At 44.0% G+C, this 19,053-nt stretch overlaps 1 protein-coding gene across 1 annotated transcript; it reads right to left on the minus strand.

Moving 5' to 3' along the window:
• Window positions 1–680: 680 nt before the first annotated feature.
• LOC148836407 (olfactory receptor 6N1-like) lies at window positions 681–1,631 on the minus strand. Its single transcript, XM_088912520.1, has one exon. The coding sequence runs from the start codon at window positions 1,629–1,631 to the stop codon at window positions 681–683; it is 951 nt and encodes a 316-aa protein (XP_088768646.1).
• Window positions 1,632–19,053: the final 17,422 nt, after the last annotated feature.

Below are 19,053 nucleotides of genomic sequence, written 5' to 3' on the forward strand. Positions count from 1 at the left end.
TGTTCAGATTAATGGAAGTATAAATAATCAGCAAATATCAGGGGGTGTTTCACAAAACATAAAAAACTGACATACTGATATTACAGAACCAACAGTAAGAATGTGAATTTAGCAAAATTTGCAAAAGTCCACAATCAAAACCATAGCTGTTAACTAGATAAATTAGTTAAGACGGTGAATTCCATTTCCTGAATTTAGAATTTTATTTAGCTTTTCTTCCTAATGATGAAGATTTAAAAAGTGCTATATTCAAAGCCTGTATATTACTAATTTGACATTTTTACAGAAAAAAATATCATTGAAAAGCAAAACCTTGATTACATTTTTTAATAACTTTATATATATATACTTTTTAATTTATTTTATGGAAGACTAAATAAAAACCATAACCAGAAAACCATATCAAGACCTGGCTTTATAAAACATAACACATTTTTTTTTGCTATCAGTCTGTGATTGTTATGCAAAGTAGTAAAAATATTGGATAAGGCCTGGAAACAAAATGTCTTTTGAATAAGGAACATTAAATACATTTGTTGTTTTATTTTATTTTTTCAGTATATTTTAGATTTTGTTTTATATTTCTAGTGTGTGTACTGGGTAAGACATATAAAAATCTGATGTTTCAGACTTGATAAGTGGTTACCTCGAATTGAAACACTAAACTAGCCCTGTACTGTTTATACTTTCCAAGAGCCTGACGGTGATCTTAGTTTAAAGTATTTGTGAGCTGCTGCCTTGATTTTCTTATTCCTTAAGCTGTATATCATGGGGTTGAGCAAAGGGGTGAGGAAATAGTGCACTGAACCAATGATGATGCACCCATCAGGAGGGATACTCTCCACTCTCAACCCAATAAACACCACAGCACCAGAAACATAGTATAGAAAGACGACAGTCACATGTGAGGAGCACATTGAGAAGGCCTTCTTACGGCTCTCCACAGTTTTCAGTTTCATTACTGATGCTATGATTCTACAGTATGTCCATAAGACATAGAGAAAGGGAAAATAGATTGCAAGCATTGCAATTAACAGGGCAAGATTGACTTGAGCTGTAACATCATGGCAAGCTAACATCATTACAGTGCGGTAGTCACACACAATATGTAGGATAAGGTTTGATCCACAGAATTGCAAAGTGCTAGCTGGTACTACTGATAAAAGTGCTCCAAGAACGCCAAGCATCCAGGATATGGTTGTCATTGTAATACAAACCTTGGTGCTGATTAAGGTGTTGTAATGCAGTGGTTTCACTACAGCAACATATCTGTCGTATGCCATTGATGCAACAAGGAATCCTTCCACAGCTGCAAATGATATGAGAAAGTACATCTGCACAAAGCAACCTGTGAATGAGATGGTTTTCTGACCTAACAGACCAGCTAGCATCTTGGGTATGATGGACGTTGTCATTAACATGTCTAACACAGACAGGTTCCACAGGAAGAAGTACATGGGCATGTGGAGTCGGTGGTCCAGGGAGATCAACACCACAATAAGCAGGTTTCCCAGGAACGTAGCCAGGAAGATGATGAGGAAGATGATGAAGAGTGCAGTGTCCTGTTCCTCTGGGGTTGGCAGTCCCACAATGATGAATTCTGAGTGCAGAGTGATGTTGGATCTGTTCATGGCTCAAGTCAGGGGTACCTTGGAGGTAATGAATGTACTGTAAATTATTACAAATTTACAATGCGATCTCCAAAAAATTGTTAAGTATAATATTTTAAGGTAATTCTAAGATGAAAATTGTATTGCATACCATTATCATGATAAAGATACACTTACGTGTATTTTAACATATACTGCTACGCCAAAAATTAGTGAATACCCCAGAAATGACAGAAGTTGCAATGCATTATTTTAACCCATGAGTATGATAAATATTTACTGATTTGTATCAATATAACAAGGCAACATGGTAACAATGAGGTTAGCAGTTTTGCATCACTGCTTCTGATACGGGGGTTGGGCCTTCTGTGTTGAGTATACATGACGTGTAAAGAGAGGAGACAAAATTTTGTGTATTCTTTTTGATATTCATTTCAATTTCTGTATTTTATTATTAACACATTCTTATTGTAGTACTTTTTTAAAAATTATATTAATTATGTTATATTAATTATTTCTTCAAATCCTAATTTTAGTTTGTAGTGAAACCTAATTATTAGTCTTAATTGAACACCTTACAAGAATGATTATTCTGATAGTTCATGAGTGTGACAATGCAGAGTGGGAGGAGCCACAGCGAGCACCGGTAAAACATCAATGTCCCTAACAGAGGGATGGAAGCACGGCTGTGAGGTTAGAAGGGACCAAAAATAACACAAAAAGGGTGAAAAATGAAACAAAAAGAAAGGTGTATCGCTGTGCATTGTGACCTCCAAGGTGGGCTTACCCTATTTAGCAGGGTCCAGTCTGGTAGAGCAGGGCATGTAAAGGAAAAATAGAACAAAAACTCTGTGTTTGAAAGACGCATGCCTGCCCTAGTGAAAATATGTGATGGGACAGGCAAAAAGAAATGAAAAAGAACGCCTTAAGCGGGTAAAATCCCCTACGGGACTGTCGGTGTGAAATACTCGCCTTTCCGGGGTTGGCCCTGCTCGTCCCTTTGGGGCGTGTCCAGTGTGTCTTTATAGGACCTGGACAGCTGTGGCTCATCTTCTAGGAGCCGGGACAGCTGTGACTACAAAGGCAAGGCATCGCCCTTCCTCCAGGGCTCCGCCTCCACACTGGGCAGGCCCCCATATAATGCCACATGAGTCATATTTTTAAATGTTACAATATGTATTTAACTTTGAAGGTGTTTACTGTTAAAAAAAAAACACAACACCTTGTACATTTATTTTTGAGCATGGTTGTAATTTAATTAATCAGTGACTAAATTGGAAATTGGCATGCTAGAAGCTTTTGTTTTGTTTCTTCTAGAAAGGGATATTGCTCCTTGCGGTTATTACATTTATTTAGCTAAGAAACAGAAAACTACACTTATTCCATTAAGACACCCAGGAATCCAATAGAAATACCAAGGTTAATACAATTATACACTTAAACCTGTTCAAGACATTCTGGGTTCAGCATTATCTTGTATTGCCAATTTTTACTCTAATCAAGGACCAATAAGAAGAGATGTGTCATCATGCAAGTCAGTGGCAAACAGTGACAATGAATGAATGCCACTGCCTTCACAATTTGAATGAAGAAATGGCTCTGTGGTTTACATATTGAAGAATTACCTGTTTATTTTGTATGAAATATCAGTAACACTTTTTCATAAAAGTAGCTTCCAAGCAGAAATTGACCAAATGAATTTGTATATGTTTAACAAAATCCTCCTAAGCAAAATTGCTAAAGTTTTACCTTGAAGAGTCTTCCATATTTACAACAAAATAATTGTCATTTACCAATTTTGCTGTACGTGGAATAAGGCAACAGTTCCTAGCCCTTCTCCTGGAGGAACAATGTGTATACTGGTATTGATTCCCATTGTGTACCAAATATCCAGTGTTAATTGATGACATATTTGGTTTACTGGCTTGTATATACTATATACTGTATATTTAAATTTGACTTCAGTCAGTCCTGAGTCTACATCTCCAACTTCAAGGGTATTTTCTCACAATGCCAACAGACTTTTACACAGCTACTCAACTTAGCCAACAGAACTTTATACAGCCTCTACTGGCTAAAAAGCTCTTAATAGCTAATCTATTTATAAGGAAGTGACAGGAGTGGGAATAACATAGTATGTTATGCACCCACAAATGAGCTGTTTTCCTTCACCAATTAACTACATTCAAGTGACACCTAAATGAGAGCAGTTCTGGACTCATGGAGGTTACATAACATTTGACCCTTTCAGAGTTGAAAGCAAGTTTATAAATATGCATCAAAAAGAAAACTGAAATCAATTATCCTGTGATTAAAAAATTGATGGAAAGCTAGAACAACCTGAAGACATTAGGCTACTACAGGACCAGGGCTGGAAACCACCTGAACAAGGCATGCATATATGAAGTAATTTTATCACTGTTTATTCAGTTTTTCCCTCATAGTTACAGAAAGTGTGAATCAGAGAACAGAAGCTAATACTGAAATGACAGAATTGCTTCATGAGTGCTTTCTACCCCTGTTTTGGAAGCAAAAAAGGAGCTTATTCTGTCTGTTAAAATAAATAAGACAAAGAGCTAACCAGAGGTAAAATAATGTGCTATCTTATAAGGTTATTTTTTAAATCCAGATTTTACCATACCTCTATCGTGTTGATTTTGTGAAAACCTGACTCCTGTAGCTGTTGTTAATGATATTACAGAAAGGAAGTTTCTCCTTGATCTTCACTACTGTTGTAACATATCCCTTACTGATTTTGTTTCCTGTGATGACGTGATCAATAAAAACAATAAATATCAAAACTCAACAAAACAATCTGTTATCTTTCTTCAGTAAGTAACACAGTGCTTATTACATTTGCTGTCTGCTTCACAAATCAAAACATCAAAATTCAGGGCCATTTCAATTTGAAGACAAATAGAAAGAATAACCAATTGATAAATTGATCTCATTTACTTAAATGTCTGATGAATGTGAACAACAGCATTGATTCTAGCAGAATGTGCCTAATGTGATTAATTTGAAAGAGAACTGATGTGGATATATGTTAACATAATTAGATAAGTTACATAATTTAAATAGCATAATATAAATCACGTTTACATAATTCTAATGGCATAAAATGAAATACCAAATGAGATTAAGATATCCTTTTCAATGAAAATGAAAAACATAAAGCTTCACATATCAGTTAACAGCTAAATATTGCCAGTGTGAAATACAGTTCAGTAAGTCTCTTACCTGGAGCCTACGTCTGATCACTGTGCTCTTCCAGAGCACACCATTTAGATAAGAAACTTTTCCTCTAATCTCGGTTGCTTTTATGGGCAGCTCTTCACAGTGACACCAGAGGCTGCCGAGTGCAGAGCTGTAGCTGTAGCTCTTATTAATCTGGATGGAAAGAAAGTGAGCGCTAGAGGAAACAGGCCCAAAGGGTTAAGAGAAAGAATAAATCCCTTAATGAGCAACTCAATTCATAGTTAAGCTTTTACAACGGAAATTTACTCTTTGATACAAAAGGAAACATATATACAGTAGGACATTATTTAAGTGTCAAAAATTGATTTCTGAAAATATTTATTTTAAATGTTTTGTTTTTTTCCAAAAATATGAGAAGCTGAAATTCAGTGTCCTTTTAACAGAATATTAAACTGGGGTCTGTCAAAAGCTGTGAGTAAGGAGGTCACCAAGACCAGTGTTTAACTGCTCTGTTTTGTTTGTCTTTTATATACTAATGCTAATGCTAATGCTAAAATGATGGAACATTTATATTTTTATAACTTGCTATACTGTATATTTTTCCTAATTCTGATTTATTTTGTGGTGGACTAAGAAAACAATGTCAGGACCTGGCTTTATAAAACATAATGCTGCTTTTTTTTTCTTTGTGCTGTTCAAAGTAGTAAATATACTGGACAAGGCCTGGAACAAATGTGTACCTAGAAGTGCTACAGCTTGAATGACATTTGAATAAAGAAAATTAAATGTGTTTGTTGTTTTTTAGATATTTATTTCCAGTGTTTGTGTACTGAGTAAGACATATAAAAATCTGATGTTTCAGACTTTATGCAAAAGTGGTTACCTTGGATTGAAACCCTAAACTAGGCCTGTAGTGTTTACAATATTTCCCATTATTTATCTGAACTTGAACTTAAACTTTATTGCCATATGTAACCGGTACATGTACTGGTACAATGGAATTCTTACTTACAGAACGTCTCTCAATTGTTAAAAAAGTGTAAAAACACAAAGTGCAGACAGTGCATCAAAACAATATATAAACAAACAGTAGACAATGTACAAGTAAACAAGTAAACAGTTTGAATGTAAACAATATAGACATGTAAACAATGACTGCAGATGTGTAATAAATAAGAAATTATAATGGCTTAGATGGTGTAAGTGCCAGTACCAGTACCAGCCCGAGGGGCTGGCCAAATGTGTTCGCCAATTCCACTGCTTGTGGGTAGATGCTATTGAGGTATCTGGTGGTAAGTGTCTGTATGCTCTTGTATCTCTTGCCTGAGGGCAGTGGGGTGAAGAGCTCATGGCTGGGGTGGTGACTGTCCTCTGTGATGGCTGGAATTCTACCACGGCAGCGGTCCTCATAGAGCTGTTTAATCTCTGTGAGACCACGACTGATGACCTTCTGGGCCACATTCACCATTCTGTGCAGTGCCTTTCTCTCTCGAGAAGAGGTGTTGCCGTACCACACAGTGATCTCATTGGTGAGGATGCTCTTGATGGTGCAGCAATAGAATTTCATCAACACTGGTATTGGCATCCCCCATTGTTTGAGGCACCTCAGGAAATAGAGGCACTGGTGAGCCTTCTTCAAGATAGAGTCCGTGTTCACATTACAGGTTAGAAAATTAGAAATCTGAATTGCCAAAAACCTTAAGCTGGTTATTGTTTCCATTTCCATTCCATCAATACTGAGTGGGTTGTGAGTGTGCGAAAGTCCACTATTAGCTCTTTTGTTTTATCCACATTCAAGTCCAGGTTATTGCTATGACACCACTTCAGCAGCTATACAACTTTATCCCTGTATGTGGACTCGTCATCATCGCTGATCAGGCCTATTATAGTGGTGTCATCCGCAAATTTATTTTAGATATTTTAACATGCAAAAGGCATATACATTCCAGGTTGCAAATACCTTTGAGGGGCTGGGGGTTTAAACTATAGAATTAAGTGTGATAGATTCCTCATTGAGCCTTTTCTCTGTGGTCCCAGACACAAAATAGCTAGGAATCATTGTGTTCTGGAACGTGAGGAGATGAAGGAAGAGTGACATCAATCAGTACCACTACTTCCTATGATGTATGTCAAACCTTGGCCCCTGGATTTCTGATAGAGAGTGATAGACATATTTGCATGATCATCTTAACATCACAGGTTGTGATCAATCACAGCACTGATCACCAACCAGGTCCTTGTAAGGTGTGGACCAACTACACCCAGTGATATTTTAACCTATCATCAACTGTCATCGCCAGCAGACATATAAGACAAGATAAGATAAGATAAGATGTTATTGTCCCCTGGGAAAATTTATTATGGACACACAGCACTCCTGTACATTTAAATAGAATGCAAACAAAAAAAAGAATAAGAAAAGAAAAACATTGCACATTATTATATTACATAAAAATAAGAAAAACATTGCACAACACAACAACATGTAACATTTATAACACATCACAAAACATATTGCACTCAAGTGGGTTGTAAGAGTCAAAATTGACATTGGTGTTGACAGCTTTTATGGATAGTGGAACAAAGGAATGTTTGTATCTGTTTGACTTACATTTGGGAACCCTAAAACGTTTGCCAGAAGGAAGAAAGTGATATTCAGAGTTGAGGATGTGGGAAGGATCTGATATAATTTTTCCTGCCTGTTTGATTATGGAATTTTCAAATATTGTCTGAAGGGAGGGATGCTGTTTCATTCTCATGACCTTCAAAGCTGTCTGGATGAGGCAGGTAATTTATGATTTTAAATGAACTGATAGATTACCAAACCATACTGTAATGCCATGTCTGATAATGCTCTCAATTACAGAATAGTAAAAGAGTATCATTACTTCTTGTCGAACCCCAAACACTCTTTGTCTTGGCAGGAAATATAAGCTCTGCTGAACTTTGGAGCAAACAGTCTCAACATTGGTCCAGCACAGGTTACTGTCTATGTGTACACCTAAGTACTTATATGAATCAACTTGAGCGATAAGTTCATTGTGGATTACTACATGTGAGTGATCACCAACTGCTCTGGGACAAAAACTATTTATTTTGTTTTTTTAACATTCAGAATTAGGCTATTGTTGTCACACCATTGCACAGATCTTTGGATTTCTGACATGTATACAGATGAGCTGCTTCCTCTATGCATTAAGCCAAGCACAGCTGTATCATCTGAGAATTTGAAAATGAAGTTGCTTTGACTACTGCTTGTACAATAATTTGTATAAAGTGTTAACAGAACTGGAGGGCTCACACAGCCCTGAGGGGTATCTGTGCTAATAGATTGTGAATTGGAAAGAGTTTTGTTGATCCTGACATACTGTGTACGATTTGTTAAAAATTAATGACACCATCTTATAATGTTATGGTTAACAGACATTTGTTCCAACTTGCTTATCAATAAATGGGGCTGCAGCATATTAAATGCAGAGCTGAAGTCCACAAACAGCATCCGAGCATAGGCATTGGGGTCCTCTAGGTGTTTTAGAACAAGATGCTTAATGCTGTGGATCGCATCATCGGTGCCCTGCTGGTGTTTATATGCAAACTAATATAGATCCAGTACAGTGATCACTTCTGAGCACAACATGGATACCATAATCCTCTCAAAGCATTTTATAACAACAGACGTCAGTGCTACCGGCCTGTAGTCATTGTTATCTGAGGGACAAAGCTTTTTGGGTATTGGCGCAATTATTGCTTTTTTCCACAGCTCTGAAACGGAGTGAGACTCCTGAAAGACAGGGCGCCATGCTGGTGTTAATTCCTCTGCACAATTTTTTTTTAAAAAATTGGGACCTTTTTCGCACATATAATAATAATTGCTTACACTTACATAGCACTTCTCTGGATACTCCACTCAAAGCGCTTTACACGTAATGGGGACTCCCCTCCATCACCACCAATGTGCAGCACCCACCTGGATGATGCAACAGCAGCCATAGTGCATCAGAACGTTCACCACACATCAGCTATCAGTGGGGAGAAGAGCAGAGTAATGTAGCCAATTCATAGAGGGGGATTATTAGGAGGTCATGATTGGTAACAGCCAATGGGAAATTTGGCCAGGACACAGGGGTTACACCCCTACTCTTTTTTGAGAAACGCCCTGGGATTTTTAATGACCACAGAGAGTCAGGACCTCAGTTTTACATCTCATCCGAAGGACGGCACCTGTTTTACAGTATAGTGTCCCCATCACTATACTGGGGCATTAGGACCCACATGGACCACAGGGTGAGCGCCCCCTGCTGGCCCCACTAACACCTCTTCCAGCAGCAACCTCAGTTTATCCCAGGAGGTCTCCCATCAAGGTACTGACCAGGCTCACACCTGCTTAGCTTCAGTGGGTTGCCAGTTGTGAGTTGCAGGGTGATATGGCTGCTGTCTGTGTGCATATGTGTGACATATGTGCTTGAAAGATTGTGTGGTCATCTGCAGACTTTTTACAAGCCTGCCAGTTTTACTGTCAGCTTTAATAGTATCTAATATACTATCACATGCACCAGAGAAGTTCTGTGTCTCAAACCTCAGACAAAAGTCATTCAGCTCATTTTCTTTAGCCAGCTCATCCATTGTATGGAAGCTCTTCTTTGAAGAATTCATGTTTGTAACTGTTTTTATTGTTTGCCACAACCTCCTGGAGATCAGTGTTTCAAAGTCACTCTTCATTGTCTCCTGCAACTCACAATTTGCTACCTTTTGAAGCTTAGCAGGTGTGAGCCTGGTCAGGACCTGGATGGGAGACCTCATACTGCAGTCTATGTGTTTCCTAATGCACCAGTATAGTGATGGGGACACTAAAAAAGGTACTGTCCTTCGGATGAGATATAAAACTGAGGTCCTGACTCTCTGTGGTCATTAAAAATTCCAGGGCGTTTCTTGAAAAGAGTAGACTTTCATTGGCACAGCTAAATAATTCATGATTCAGCATTAGCTGCTACACCAGGAGTTTCTTTCTTTTGTGTGTGTCACCCTGAGTAAGTAGTCACCCCTGATCATAGACCCAGTTAAGCTCAACTCTAACCCTGACATCCTATTGTAGAGAACTGGCCTTCAACTTGAGGCTATAGTAGGACCTCTCTCCCTGGTACTTAAGCTGCACCAGTTTATGGTTTTACATATCAAAAAAATGTATTCCGTGTGTTGTGAATCTGTGTGAAGATTGCTTTTTATTCTATTAATTGATTCCTAGTGGCCAAGGTAAATTCACTCAATTTATTAGTGCAACTAACATTATGCATGTAAATTCATGCACAGGCCAACAGTGTGGTCCATTATTTAATCAACATCTGTTGAACATTAGCAATATGTATGTCTACAGGTATGAAACTATTAATGCTGCAAATCCCACAGTGTATATGTTTTCTTCAATAATAATTCTGAAAACCATATACATGACAAAGGAAGCTTGATAATTTTTAGGTCTTGCAATATTTGACCAGTTGTCGAATCTGGAAAAGATGAACCTATTCTACTCTTTCTGAGAACCCACTCAGAACCCCAGCAGTAATAGCCGCTGCAAAACATTTCATAAATTAACATATGAATGGTTTCCATGAAAGAGATGAAAATAATGCCTTAAACACTTTTCTATCAGTTTAATATAAAATTTAAGTAAGTGCATACAGTAAGTGGCTTTTTCACTGGTTTAGTTGCATCTCCCCAGCACATGTACTTTGAAGTGGTATTTTTTTATTAAACCACAAAATGTAATGTATTCATGTAATGTATTCATTCATATGGTAAATTGATACTGGAATCCTGCTCCTTCTCAACATTAGTTATTATTGTATCAAGTCAGGGAATGTTAGGGGGTATTAGCTAGTATTCAGACAGTATTGGTTAATATCAGTATAATACTGGCTGATATCAGGATAAACTATGAAGCAGGGTACATTACAACATGTCCTTCATTTTACTTGTGTTTATATTTCAAAGATGCTTGTTTAAGGTTTTTTTTTTATTCAGCAAATTTATTAGGATGTGCTTTTATCTCTGTTTCATGATAAAATCTCTATTAGATTCTTAAGTCTTCAATGTTAGTGTCCTGGGGGAGAAAAGTAATTCCATGAATCCATTTTCTAACTGTTTCTTCTAATTCAGGGTTGCAGGGAAGCTGTAGCCTGTCCCAGCAGGCAATGGGTGCAAAGCAGGATACACCCTAGATGGGAAGAAGCCCTTCCATTGCAGGCCACACACTCCCAGACACACGTGTGCTAACACTCACACTACAACCCACTTAAACTACCAGTATACCTAGAGGAAACTCCCCCGAGGCCCAGGGGCAACAGGAAGAGGCAGCACAGGAATTGGAGCCCCCCTCCCCCGAGGCCCAGGAGAAACTGGAGGCCCCCGAAACTCCCGGAGAAAGGGAAGAAAGGAGTCTTCCCGAAGCGGTGGCGGAGAGTATCCTCGAGGAAGACGAGGATTATTTCGAAGCCGCCCTGGAGCCCGGACTGATGGTAGGGCTGGACCTGTCCAGCATGTTTACATTTCAGTCCCCAGCGAGACCTGGAGGGAGCCCAGCATATTCCCCCCAGGACCCGAACGAGAGGAGTTACATCTAGGCTAAACAGTGCCCAGATGTAGACTCCCAAGTTTCAACTGTAAGTACAGAGAGGAGGTTTAACTTTCACTAGTTTAATCATGACTGTGAAACTAACCTTCCTAACAACTAACGTGAGAGGGCTGAAAGACCCGGTGAAAAGACGGGGAATCTTTCATGATCTGGCCTCAAAGTCTTTCTCAGTTTGTTTCTTACAGGAGGTCCACCTGAAGGATGAAAGCGACAAGCTGACATTCACCAGGGAATGGACGAAGGGAGAATCATGCTGGAGCGTATGAGGGGTCCACTCTTCCGGAGTGGGAATCCTCCTCGGAAACCCAGAGATGGTGCTGGTTTCCTCCTTCTCGGTGGTGCAGGGCCGGATCCTGGTCGCAGACATCGACTGGAGGGGGCAGAAGTTGAGAGCGATTAACGTCTATGCTCCGACGGAACCCTCTATCCGGAAGGAAGTGTTTGCTGACCTGGCCAGCTGCTGCACCACCAACAGACAGGTGGTGCTCGGCGGGGACTTCAACGTCGACCGGGAGAAGGGGAGCGACGCTAGCTCGGCAGAGCTGGAGTCGCTACTCAAGCAGTTCTCCCTGGTAGACGGCTTCAGACGGTGCCGCCCTAACGACGCCGGAACGACCTGGAAGAACTCCCGGGGAGTGTGCAGCCGCCTGGACTACATCTTCCTGCACACGACCTGCTCCCTGGAGTCGGCGACGGTGTTCCCGGCGTGGTATTCCAACCACGAGCGCTTGACGGTGGTGGCTAACACCAGCCTGCCGGCATTCGGTCGTGGGTACTGGAAGCTGAACCGGGAGATACTGGAGGAAGATGACTTCAGGGCACTGTTCCGGAAAGACTACGCGAGCTGGGTCGACCTGAGGGACGGCTACAGCTCCGTGGTGGAATGGTGGGAGTCGGTGAAGGACAGGACCCGAACCCTGGAGCAGACGTACTGCAGACGGAAGGTGGCCAGGGAGAGGAAGGAAGCTGCACGACTCCAGAGGCAACTCGAGGAGGAGTACAGCTCGGCTAACGGGGGAGGAGCCTTCAATTCAGACCGGGCACGGGACCTGAAGGAGAGGCTCCGCAAACTGCACACCAAGAAAGCCAAGGCTTTCCTGGTCAAGGCACAAAGGGAGCATTATGAGAATAATGAAACCTGTTCCTCCTATTTCTTCAATCAGGTCCGAGGAGCCCAGAAAAAGAGGGTGATCCACAGCCCGAGACGGGGAGATGGAGAGGAAGTGCTGGACGAGAGCGACAAAGTAGAAGCGGCCACCGCATTCTACAAGGAGCTCTTTTCAGAAAAGCAGACGGAGGTGGAGGCAGGCGATGCTTTTCTGGAGGGGCTGAAGGCACGAGTACCGGAGGAGGTGAGGGAGGACTTGGAGGGTCCGATCACGGCCGAGGAGCTGAAGGCGGCGCTCTTGTCCATGGAGAATGGCAAGGTGCCGGGGCCGGACGGACTCCCCAAGGAATTCTACACCTGCTTCTGGGACACCCTGGCGGCAGATCTGGTGGAAGTGGCGCAGGAGATCTTCCGCCGGGGGAAACTCGGAGACACCATGAGGGAGGGCGTCATCTCCCTGCTCTTCAAGGGAGGCGACGCCGCCGACCTCAAAAACTGGAGGCCGATCACGATGCTCTGCGTGGACGTAAAGATCCTGTCCAAGCTCCTGACCGACAGACTGAGAACCGCCCTCCCCCACATCATCCACAGCGACCAGACATGCGGGGTGGAGGGGCGATCCGTCAGCTGGAACCTCCAGCTGACCAGAGACGCCATCGCCTGGGCCGAGGACCGGAACGTGCCCATGATGGTGGTCAGCCTGGACCAGGAGAAAGCCTTCGACAGAGTGAACCACAGCTATCTGTTCAGGGTGCTGGAACGCTTCGGTTTCGGAGAGAGTTTCAGCCGCTGGATTCAGATTCTGTACTCTGACGTGGGCAGCAGAGTGAACGTGAACGGAAACCTGGGGGATTTCAATCCCCAGGAATCCGGAGTACGACAGGGCTGCCCCCTTTCACCCCTTCTCTATGTTCTCTTCACAGAGCCCTTAGCAGAGGCGGTGAGACGGGACCCCGTCATCGACGGCCTGGAGATACCGGGAGGCGCGGGGGAAACCCTGAAGATCTCCCAGTACGCCGACGACACGACGCTGTTCCTGAGGTCGGACAGGGGGTTGAGGAGGGCCCTGCAGGTCATGGAGCAATACTCCAGAGCCTCGGGGTCGAAGCTCAACCACCGAAAGAGCAAACTGAAGTTCTTCGGGCCCTGGAAGCACAGGACGACGGCGCCGGAGGGTCTCGAGCTCTGCACGGAGCCCCTCAGAATACTGGGGGTTTCCTTCCAGAGCCAGGACAACGAGACCAACAACTGGACCGAGAGGATCGCCAAGGTGAACGCGAAGCTGGGTCTGTGGAAAACGCGGTCGCTGTCCTACACGGGGAAAGTGATGGTGTTGAAAGCAGACGTCCTGCCGGCTTTGGTTTACCTGGCGGTGGTGTACCCGCTGCCGGCCAGACTCAGACGAGCGCTGCAAGGGATGATCTTCGGCTTCGTCTGTGTCAGCCGGTCGAGGAAGGGGGTCGAGATGTCCCACATTTCCCCCTGAAACTCGACTGCATCTTTTTATGCAACCTCTGTCGGGCGCTGCGGGAGCCCATCGGCCACAAGTACCAGTACTTTGTCAGGCTGTGGCTCTCCGTCCCGATGAGGCACTTGGTCCAGTGGTCAAACACTGGGCCCAAGGCAGAGAGGCGACCGAAGTTCTACACCCACGCTGTCAAGTGGAGCAGGAGGTACGAGGCCACGAGACAGCCGGAGCTCTGCACCAACCACAGAGCTCTGTACAAAGAGGTGAGGGGGCATCTGGTCGCCGACGAAAGGCTGCAAGTTCCCAGACAAGTCTGGGAAAGGATGCAGCCTAAAGAACTGGACAATCAACTGAAGGACCTCAACTGGATGGCCGTACACAAGAGACTGGCTACCAGAGAGGTCCTCTACAGACACTCGCTCACCAGGAACCCGCATTGCCCCCGGGACACGTGTTTCGTCGAGGAGACTCAGGAGCACGTGTTCTGGAGCTGCCCCTTCGCCAAGGCGGTGTGGGGCAGAATGGACAACACCATGCAACTCCTGGAGACGGGTGCAGTGCTCAGTTACCAGTACATTCTGCTGGGGCTGGCATCTACCGGATTAGACAAGGGGATGCAGTTCCTGATGTGGCTGCTGCTGTCCCTCACAAAGAAAGGCCTGTGGGACGCGAGGAACAATCTCATCCGGCACAACATCGAGTGGGGAGCGAGGGAGCTGGAGGAGAGGATCCTGGCGGACCTCAGGAGGAGGATGAAGCGCGACGTTGCCAAATGGGGTTTCCCCACGGCAAGGGAGCGCTGGAAAGGACTATGGACCCTGTACAGGGATTAATGTTTGACAGCAAGTGGTAGGGTTTGGAGGGACTCTCACAATAGCGCAAATCCGCCCACCCTTGCAACAATTGATAACGGACAATCACCGCCGTTCCGCCGTTGTTTTTTGGAGAGTTAATGTGTGAGATGTTTACTATTGCGATGTTTTTTTCTGATTAAAGTATATTTTATAAGAAAAAAAAAATACCTTTGGGAGTTCTACACCCACACTATCAAGTGGAGCAGGAGGTACGAGGCCACGAGACAGCCAGAGCTCTGCACCAACCACAGAGCTCTGTACAAAGAGGTGAGAGGGCATCTGGTCGCCAACGAAAGGCTGCGAGTTCCCAGACAAGTCTGGGAAAGAACGCAGCCGAAAGAACTGGACAACGAACTGAAGGACCTCAACTGGATGGCCGTACACAAGAGACTGGCTACCAGAGAGGTCCTCTACAGACACTCGATCTCCAGGAATCCGCATTGCCCCCGGGACACGTGTTTCGTCGAGGAGACTCAGGAGCACGTTTTCTGGAGCTGCCCCTTCGCCAAGGCGGTGTGGGGCAGAATGGACAACATCATGCAACTCCTGGAAACGGGTGCGGTGCTCAGTTACCAGTACATTCTGCTGGGGCTGGCACCCACCGGATTGGACAAGGGGATGCAGTTCCTGATGTGGCTGCTGCTGTCCCTCACAAAGAAAGGCCTGTGGGAAGCGAGGAACAATCTCATCCGGCACAACATCAAGTGGGGAGCGAGGGAGCTGGAGGAGAGGATCCTGGCGGACCTCAGGAGGAGGATGAAGCGCGACGTTGCCAAATGGGGTTTCCCCACGGCAAAGGAGCGCTGGAAAGGACTATGGACCCTGTACAGGGATTAATGGTTAACAGCAAGTGGTAGGGTTTGGAGGGACTCTCATAATAGCGCAAATCCGCCCACACTTGCAATGATTGATAACGGACAATCACCGCCGTTCCGCCGTTGTTTTTATTACATGGAGTGTTAATGAGTGAGATGTTTACTTTTGAGATGTTTTTTTTCTGATTAAAGTATATTTTATAAGAAAAAAAAAATACCTTCGGAGGCTTCTCGGCCTTTTGGCTAAGATCAAGTGTGTGGCCTGACCGCAGCTTGGTTCTAGTCAGAAGAAAGAGAGAGGAGGGATCGGCGCCAGGAGTTTTTTTCCTGGTTTTTTCTTTTTTGGCAGAGCTTTCCGGCCAGGACCTTTGCTGCGATGGATGGAGCTGCGAGATCTCGAGAGGGGAGAGTCCGGCATGCTGTGCGGTTCGTGTTGCGGGATGGAGGAACGAAGAAGGAACTGGATTCCAGGGACGTTTTTGAAGAGGAGGTGGTGCAGAAGGCCCTTCAGCTGCGACCAGAGGACATCTTTTGCCTACAGGATTTCCCCGGTAAGAAGACTTTCGACTTATCTCTCACTTCTGAGGAGCTGGTCACGAAGGTTTGGAGCACGGCTAATGGGAAAAAGACTGTTAAACCCTTTTCGGATTATGTCATCGAACCCTTGTTTGCACGGGAGCTGAAAATGTTAACAGTGGCTATGTTTAACCCATATGTGCCAGAGGAGGACATTGTGGTTTACTTTAAATGCTTTGTGGACATACAGGGCATGGGTGAGAAAGTTATAGACAGAAAGAAGTATTGGACGGGGAAACGGCGTTATAGGGTTCGTTTTCGGCCAGACGGGACATCTCCCGATGGTCTTCTGCACCCCCCACCGTCCTTCCAGATGGGTGCTAATAGAGGCTATTGTTTCTATTATGGACAACCTGCTGTGTGTAGACGTTGTAGGAAGCCGGGACATAATGCAGTCGATTGCCGGGAGGTGGTGTGTCGGAGATGCGAGGGGGTGGGGCACCTGGCGGCAAACTGCACTGAGGACATTAAATGCAATTTGTGTGGGGGTGGAGGACACGTGTTCAAGGATTGTGACCAGCGAAAGACGAGCTTTGCAGGAATCGTGCGGAATGCAGGATCAGCTCCACCTGTTCCTGAGGACGGTTGTCAAGGTGGGGTGGAGGAGGAGGACAGCAGAATGGACACGGCGGTGAGTGTGGAAGCTGGAAGGGGAGAGGCTCAGATGAAAGATGGCGGGGAAACGGCGCAAGAACCTGAACTTACCTTAGAAGACCGGGAAGAAGCAGGAACCGGAGGCTCGTCCGGCTTGGAGGTAATGAAGGCGGCGGTCGGGGGAATAGGCTGGGCTGAAAGGGTGGAGGAGGCAGAGTCAGAACAGTTTATAACAAAGCAAAAATGTAAAAGGAAACACCTGGAGCCAGAAGAAAGTACTTGTAGGAAGGCAGGAAGGAGCGCGGAGGAAATGGAGTTGGAGGCGGTGAAGGACAGCTCAGAATCGGTTGGAACGGAAATGCACAAGGGAATTGCGATCTCCATCCCTAATTTTCAGGATGTGCTGGCGGCGTCTTCTTGCTCTCCGGGGCCATCTTTGAATTTGGAAGAAGTGTCTTTGCGGGCATAAGTAGAAGAAGGTAGTGTGTTGGGTAGAACACCTGAGGAGGTTTGGTATGACGCGGGAATTCCTTCCAAATTTGTAAGACTGTGTAAATGGGACATGGAGACAGACACGGTGACATGGCCCGAATTTTTTGATGGGGCTGTGTTCGAAAAGAAAGGGTTAAGGTTGAAACCGGTGGGTGCTTGGGGGGAATTGTCAACTTTTCTTTTGTATGCCGAGGGTAATGCGGAGTTGAGAAGAAAGAGATATCAGATTGAGGATTTGGTGAAAGGATGGGTGGAGGACATTGAGAAGGACGAGGCCAATTACGAACAGAGTTAGAAGAGTTAGAAAAAGAGATATGTTACGGGCAAAGTTGTCAGTGTCCAGAGATTTTTTGAATTTATGCAAATTGGTGCATGGGAATGTAGTGTTCTCTCCTGAATTGGGGGGTATCACTAAAATGTTGCAGAGGTATAAAAGTGTGAAAATAGAACCTGAAAAGTCCAGGGAAAGGCTGACTGGTCTATTGGTGTGTGGGGTGAATGAGAAGGACACTAGGGAAGTCTACATACGTTTCTCTTGTTTGATGAGGAAATGGGCTCAGAAGGGTTTTTGCTGAAATCCTCATGTGGAAAATTCTCACAATTAACGTACGGGGGTTGCGGGATAGGACTAAAAGAACAGCAGTTTTTAGCTATTTGAAGTCTTTGGATTTTACGGTGTGTTTCTTGCAGGAAGTGCACCTAAAAGACTCTAAGGATGTGGCGGCATTTACTACAGAATGGGATAAAGGCCCTTCCAGGTGGAGTGTGGGTGGAGTCCACTCATCGGGTGTGGGGATCCTGTTTGGGGCTTATGATGTGGTGGTGGAAGGATGTGAGGTGGGTGTGGCTGGTAGGCTAATGAGCGTGGATGTGATTCTGGGTGAGTGTAGTTTCCGGTTTTTAAGTGTTTATGCCCCAGCTGTAGCCTCTCAGCATTTGACCTTTTATCCTAACTTGGCCCCCTTTTTTCTTACCAACAGGAAAGTGATTGTAGGTGGGTATTTTAATCTTGATTTTAAAGACAAGGACAACCCCGATGTGAAGTTTATGCACAGAATGCTAGGGTAATACGGTCTGATAGATTGTGTTGCTAGGGTTACAAAGGGGAAAACAATCCCCACTTGGAGGAATTCAAGAGGGCAGTCCAAGAGATTGGATTATATCCTTTCATCCAGGGGGCTTGTAGTAGAGAGTGCGTCTGTATTACCCTTTTGGCACTCTGATCACGACCTGGTGTGGGTTAAAATAGCTGGTTTAGGCTCCAATTTTGGTAAGGGGTGTTGGAAATTAAACACTGAGATCTTAGAAGACGCAGTTTATAGGAACTTAATAAAAGGGGAACTGAAGAGGTTTTTGGAAGAAAGAGGTGAGCAGTCTTCCTCTCTAAGGTGGTGGGATTTGGTTAAATGACAGATTCAGAGAGTCACAAGGAAGTATTGTATGGAAAGGCAAGTGCAGGAAAAACAGGAAGGAAGATTACTGCAGGTGCATCTGAATCTGTTATATGAGAACTGCAACAAGGGTATGGCTGTGGATTTGGAGGAAATCAATAAGCAAAAAGAGAAATTGAGAAACTTTTACGAGAACAGGGCTCGCAGATACCTTTTTAAAACCCACATAGAGAATTTGCAGTTCAAAGAAACCTGTTCTTCCTTTCAGTTCCGCAGCATGAAGGAAAGGCAAAGTAAGCGAGTGGTGGAAGGGTTGCAG

This window comes from Atractosteus spatula, chromosome 4 (assembly GCF_055471065.1).
Source record: "Atractosteus spatula isolate fAtrSpa1 chromosome 4, fAtrSpa1.hap1, whole genome shotgun sequence".
NCBI lineage: Eukaryota > Metazoa > Chordata > Actinopteri > Semionotiformes > Lepisosteidae > Atractosteus > Atractosteus spatula.

What these genes read in the sequence shown, in the direction of transcription:
- LOC148836407 (XM_088912520.1), bottom strand. Translation starts at nt 1,631, where the DNA reads ATGAACAGATCCAACATCACTCTGCACTCAGAATTCATCATTGTGGGA.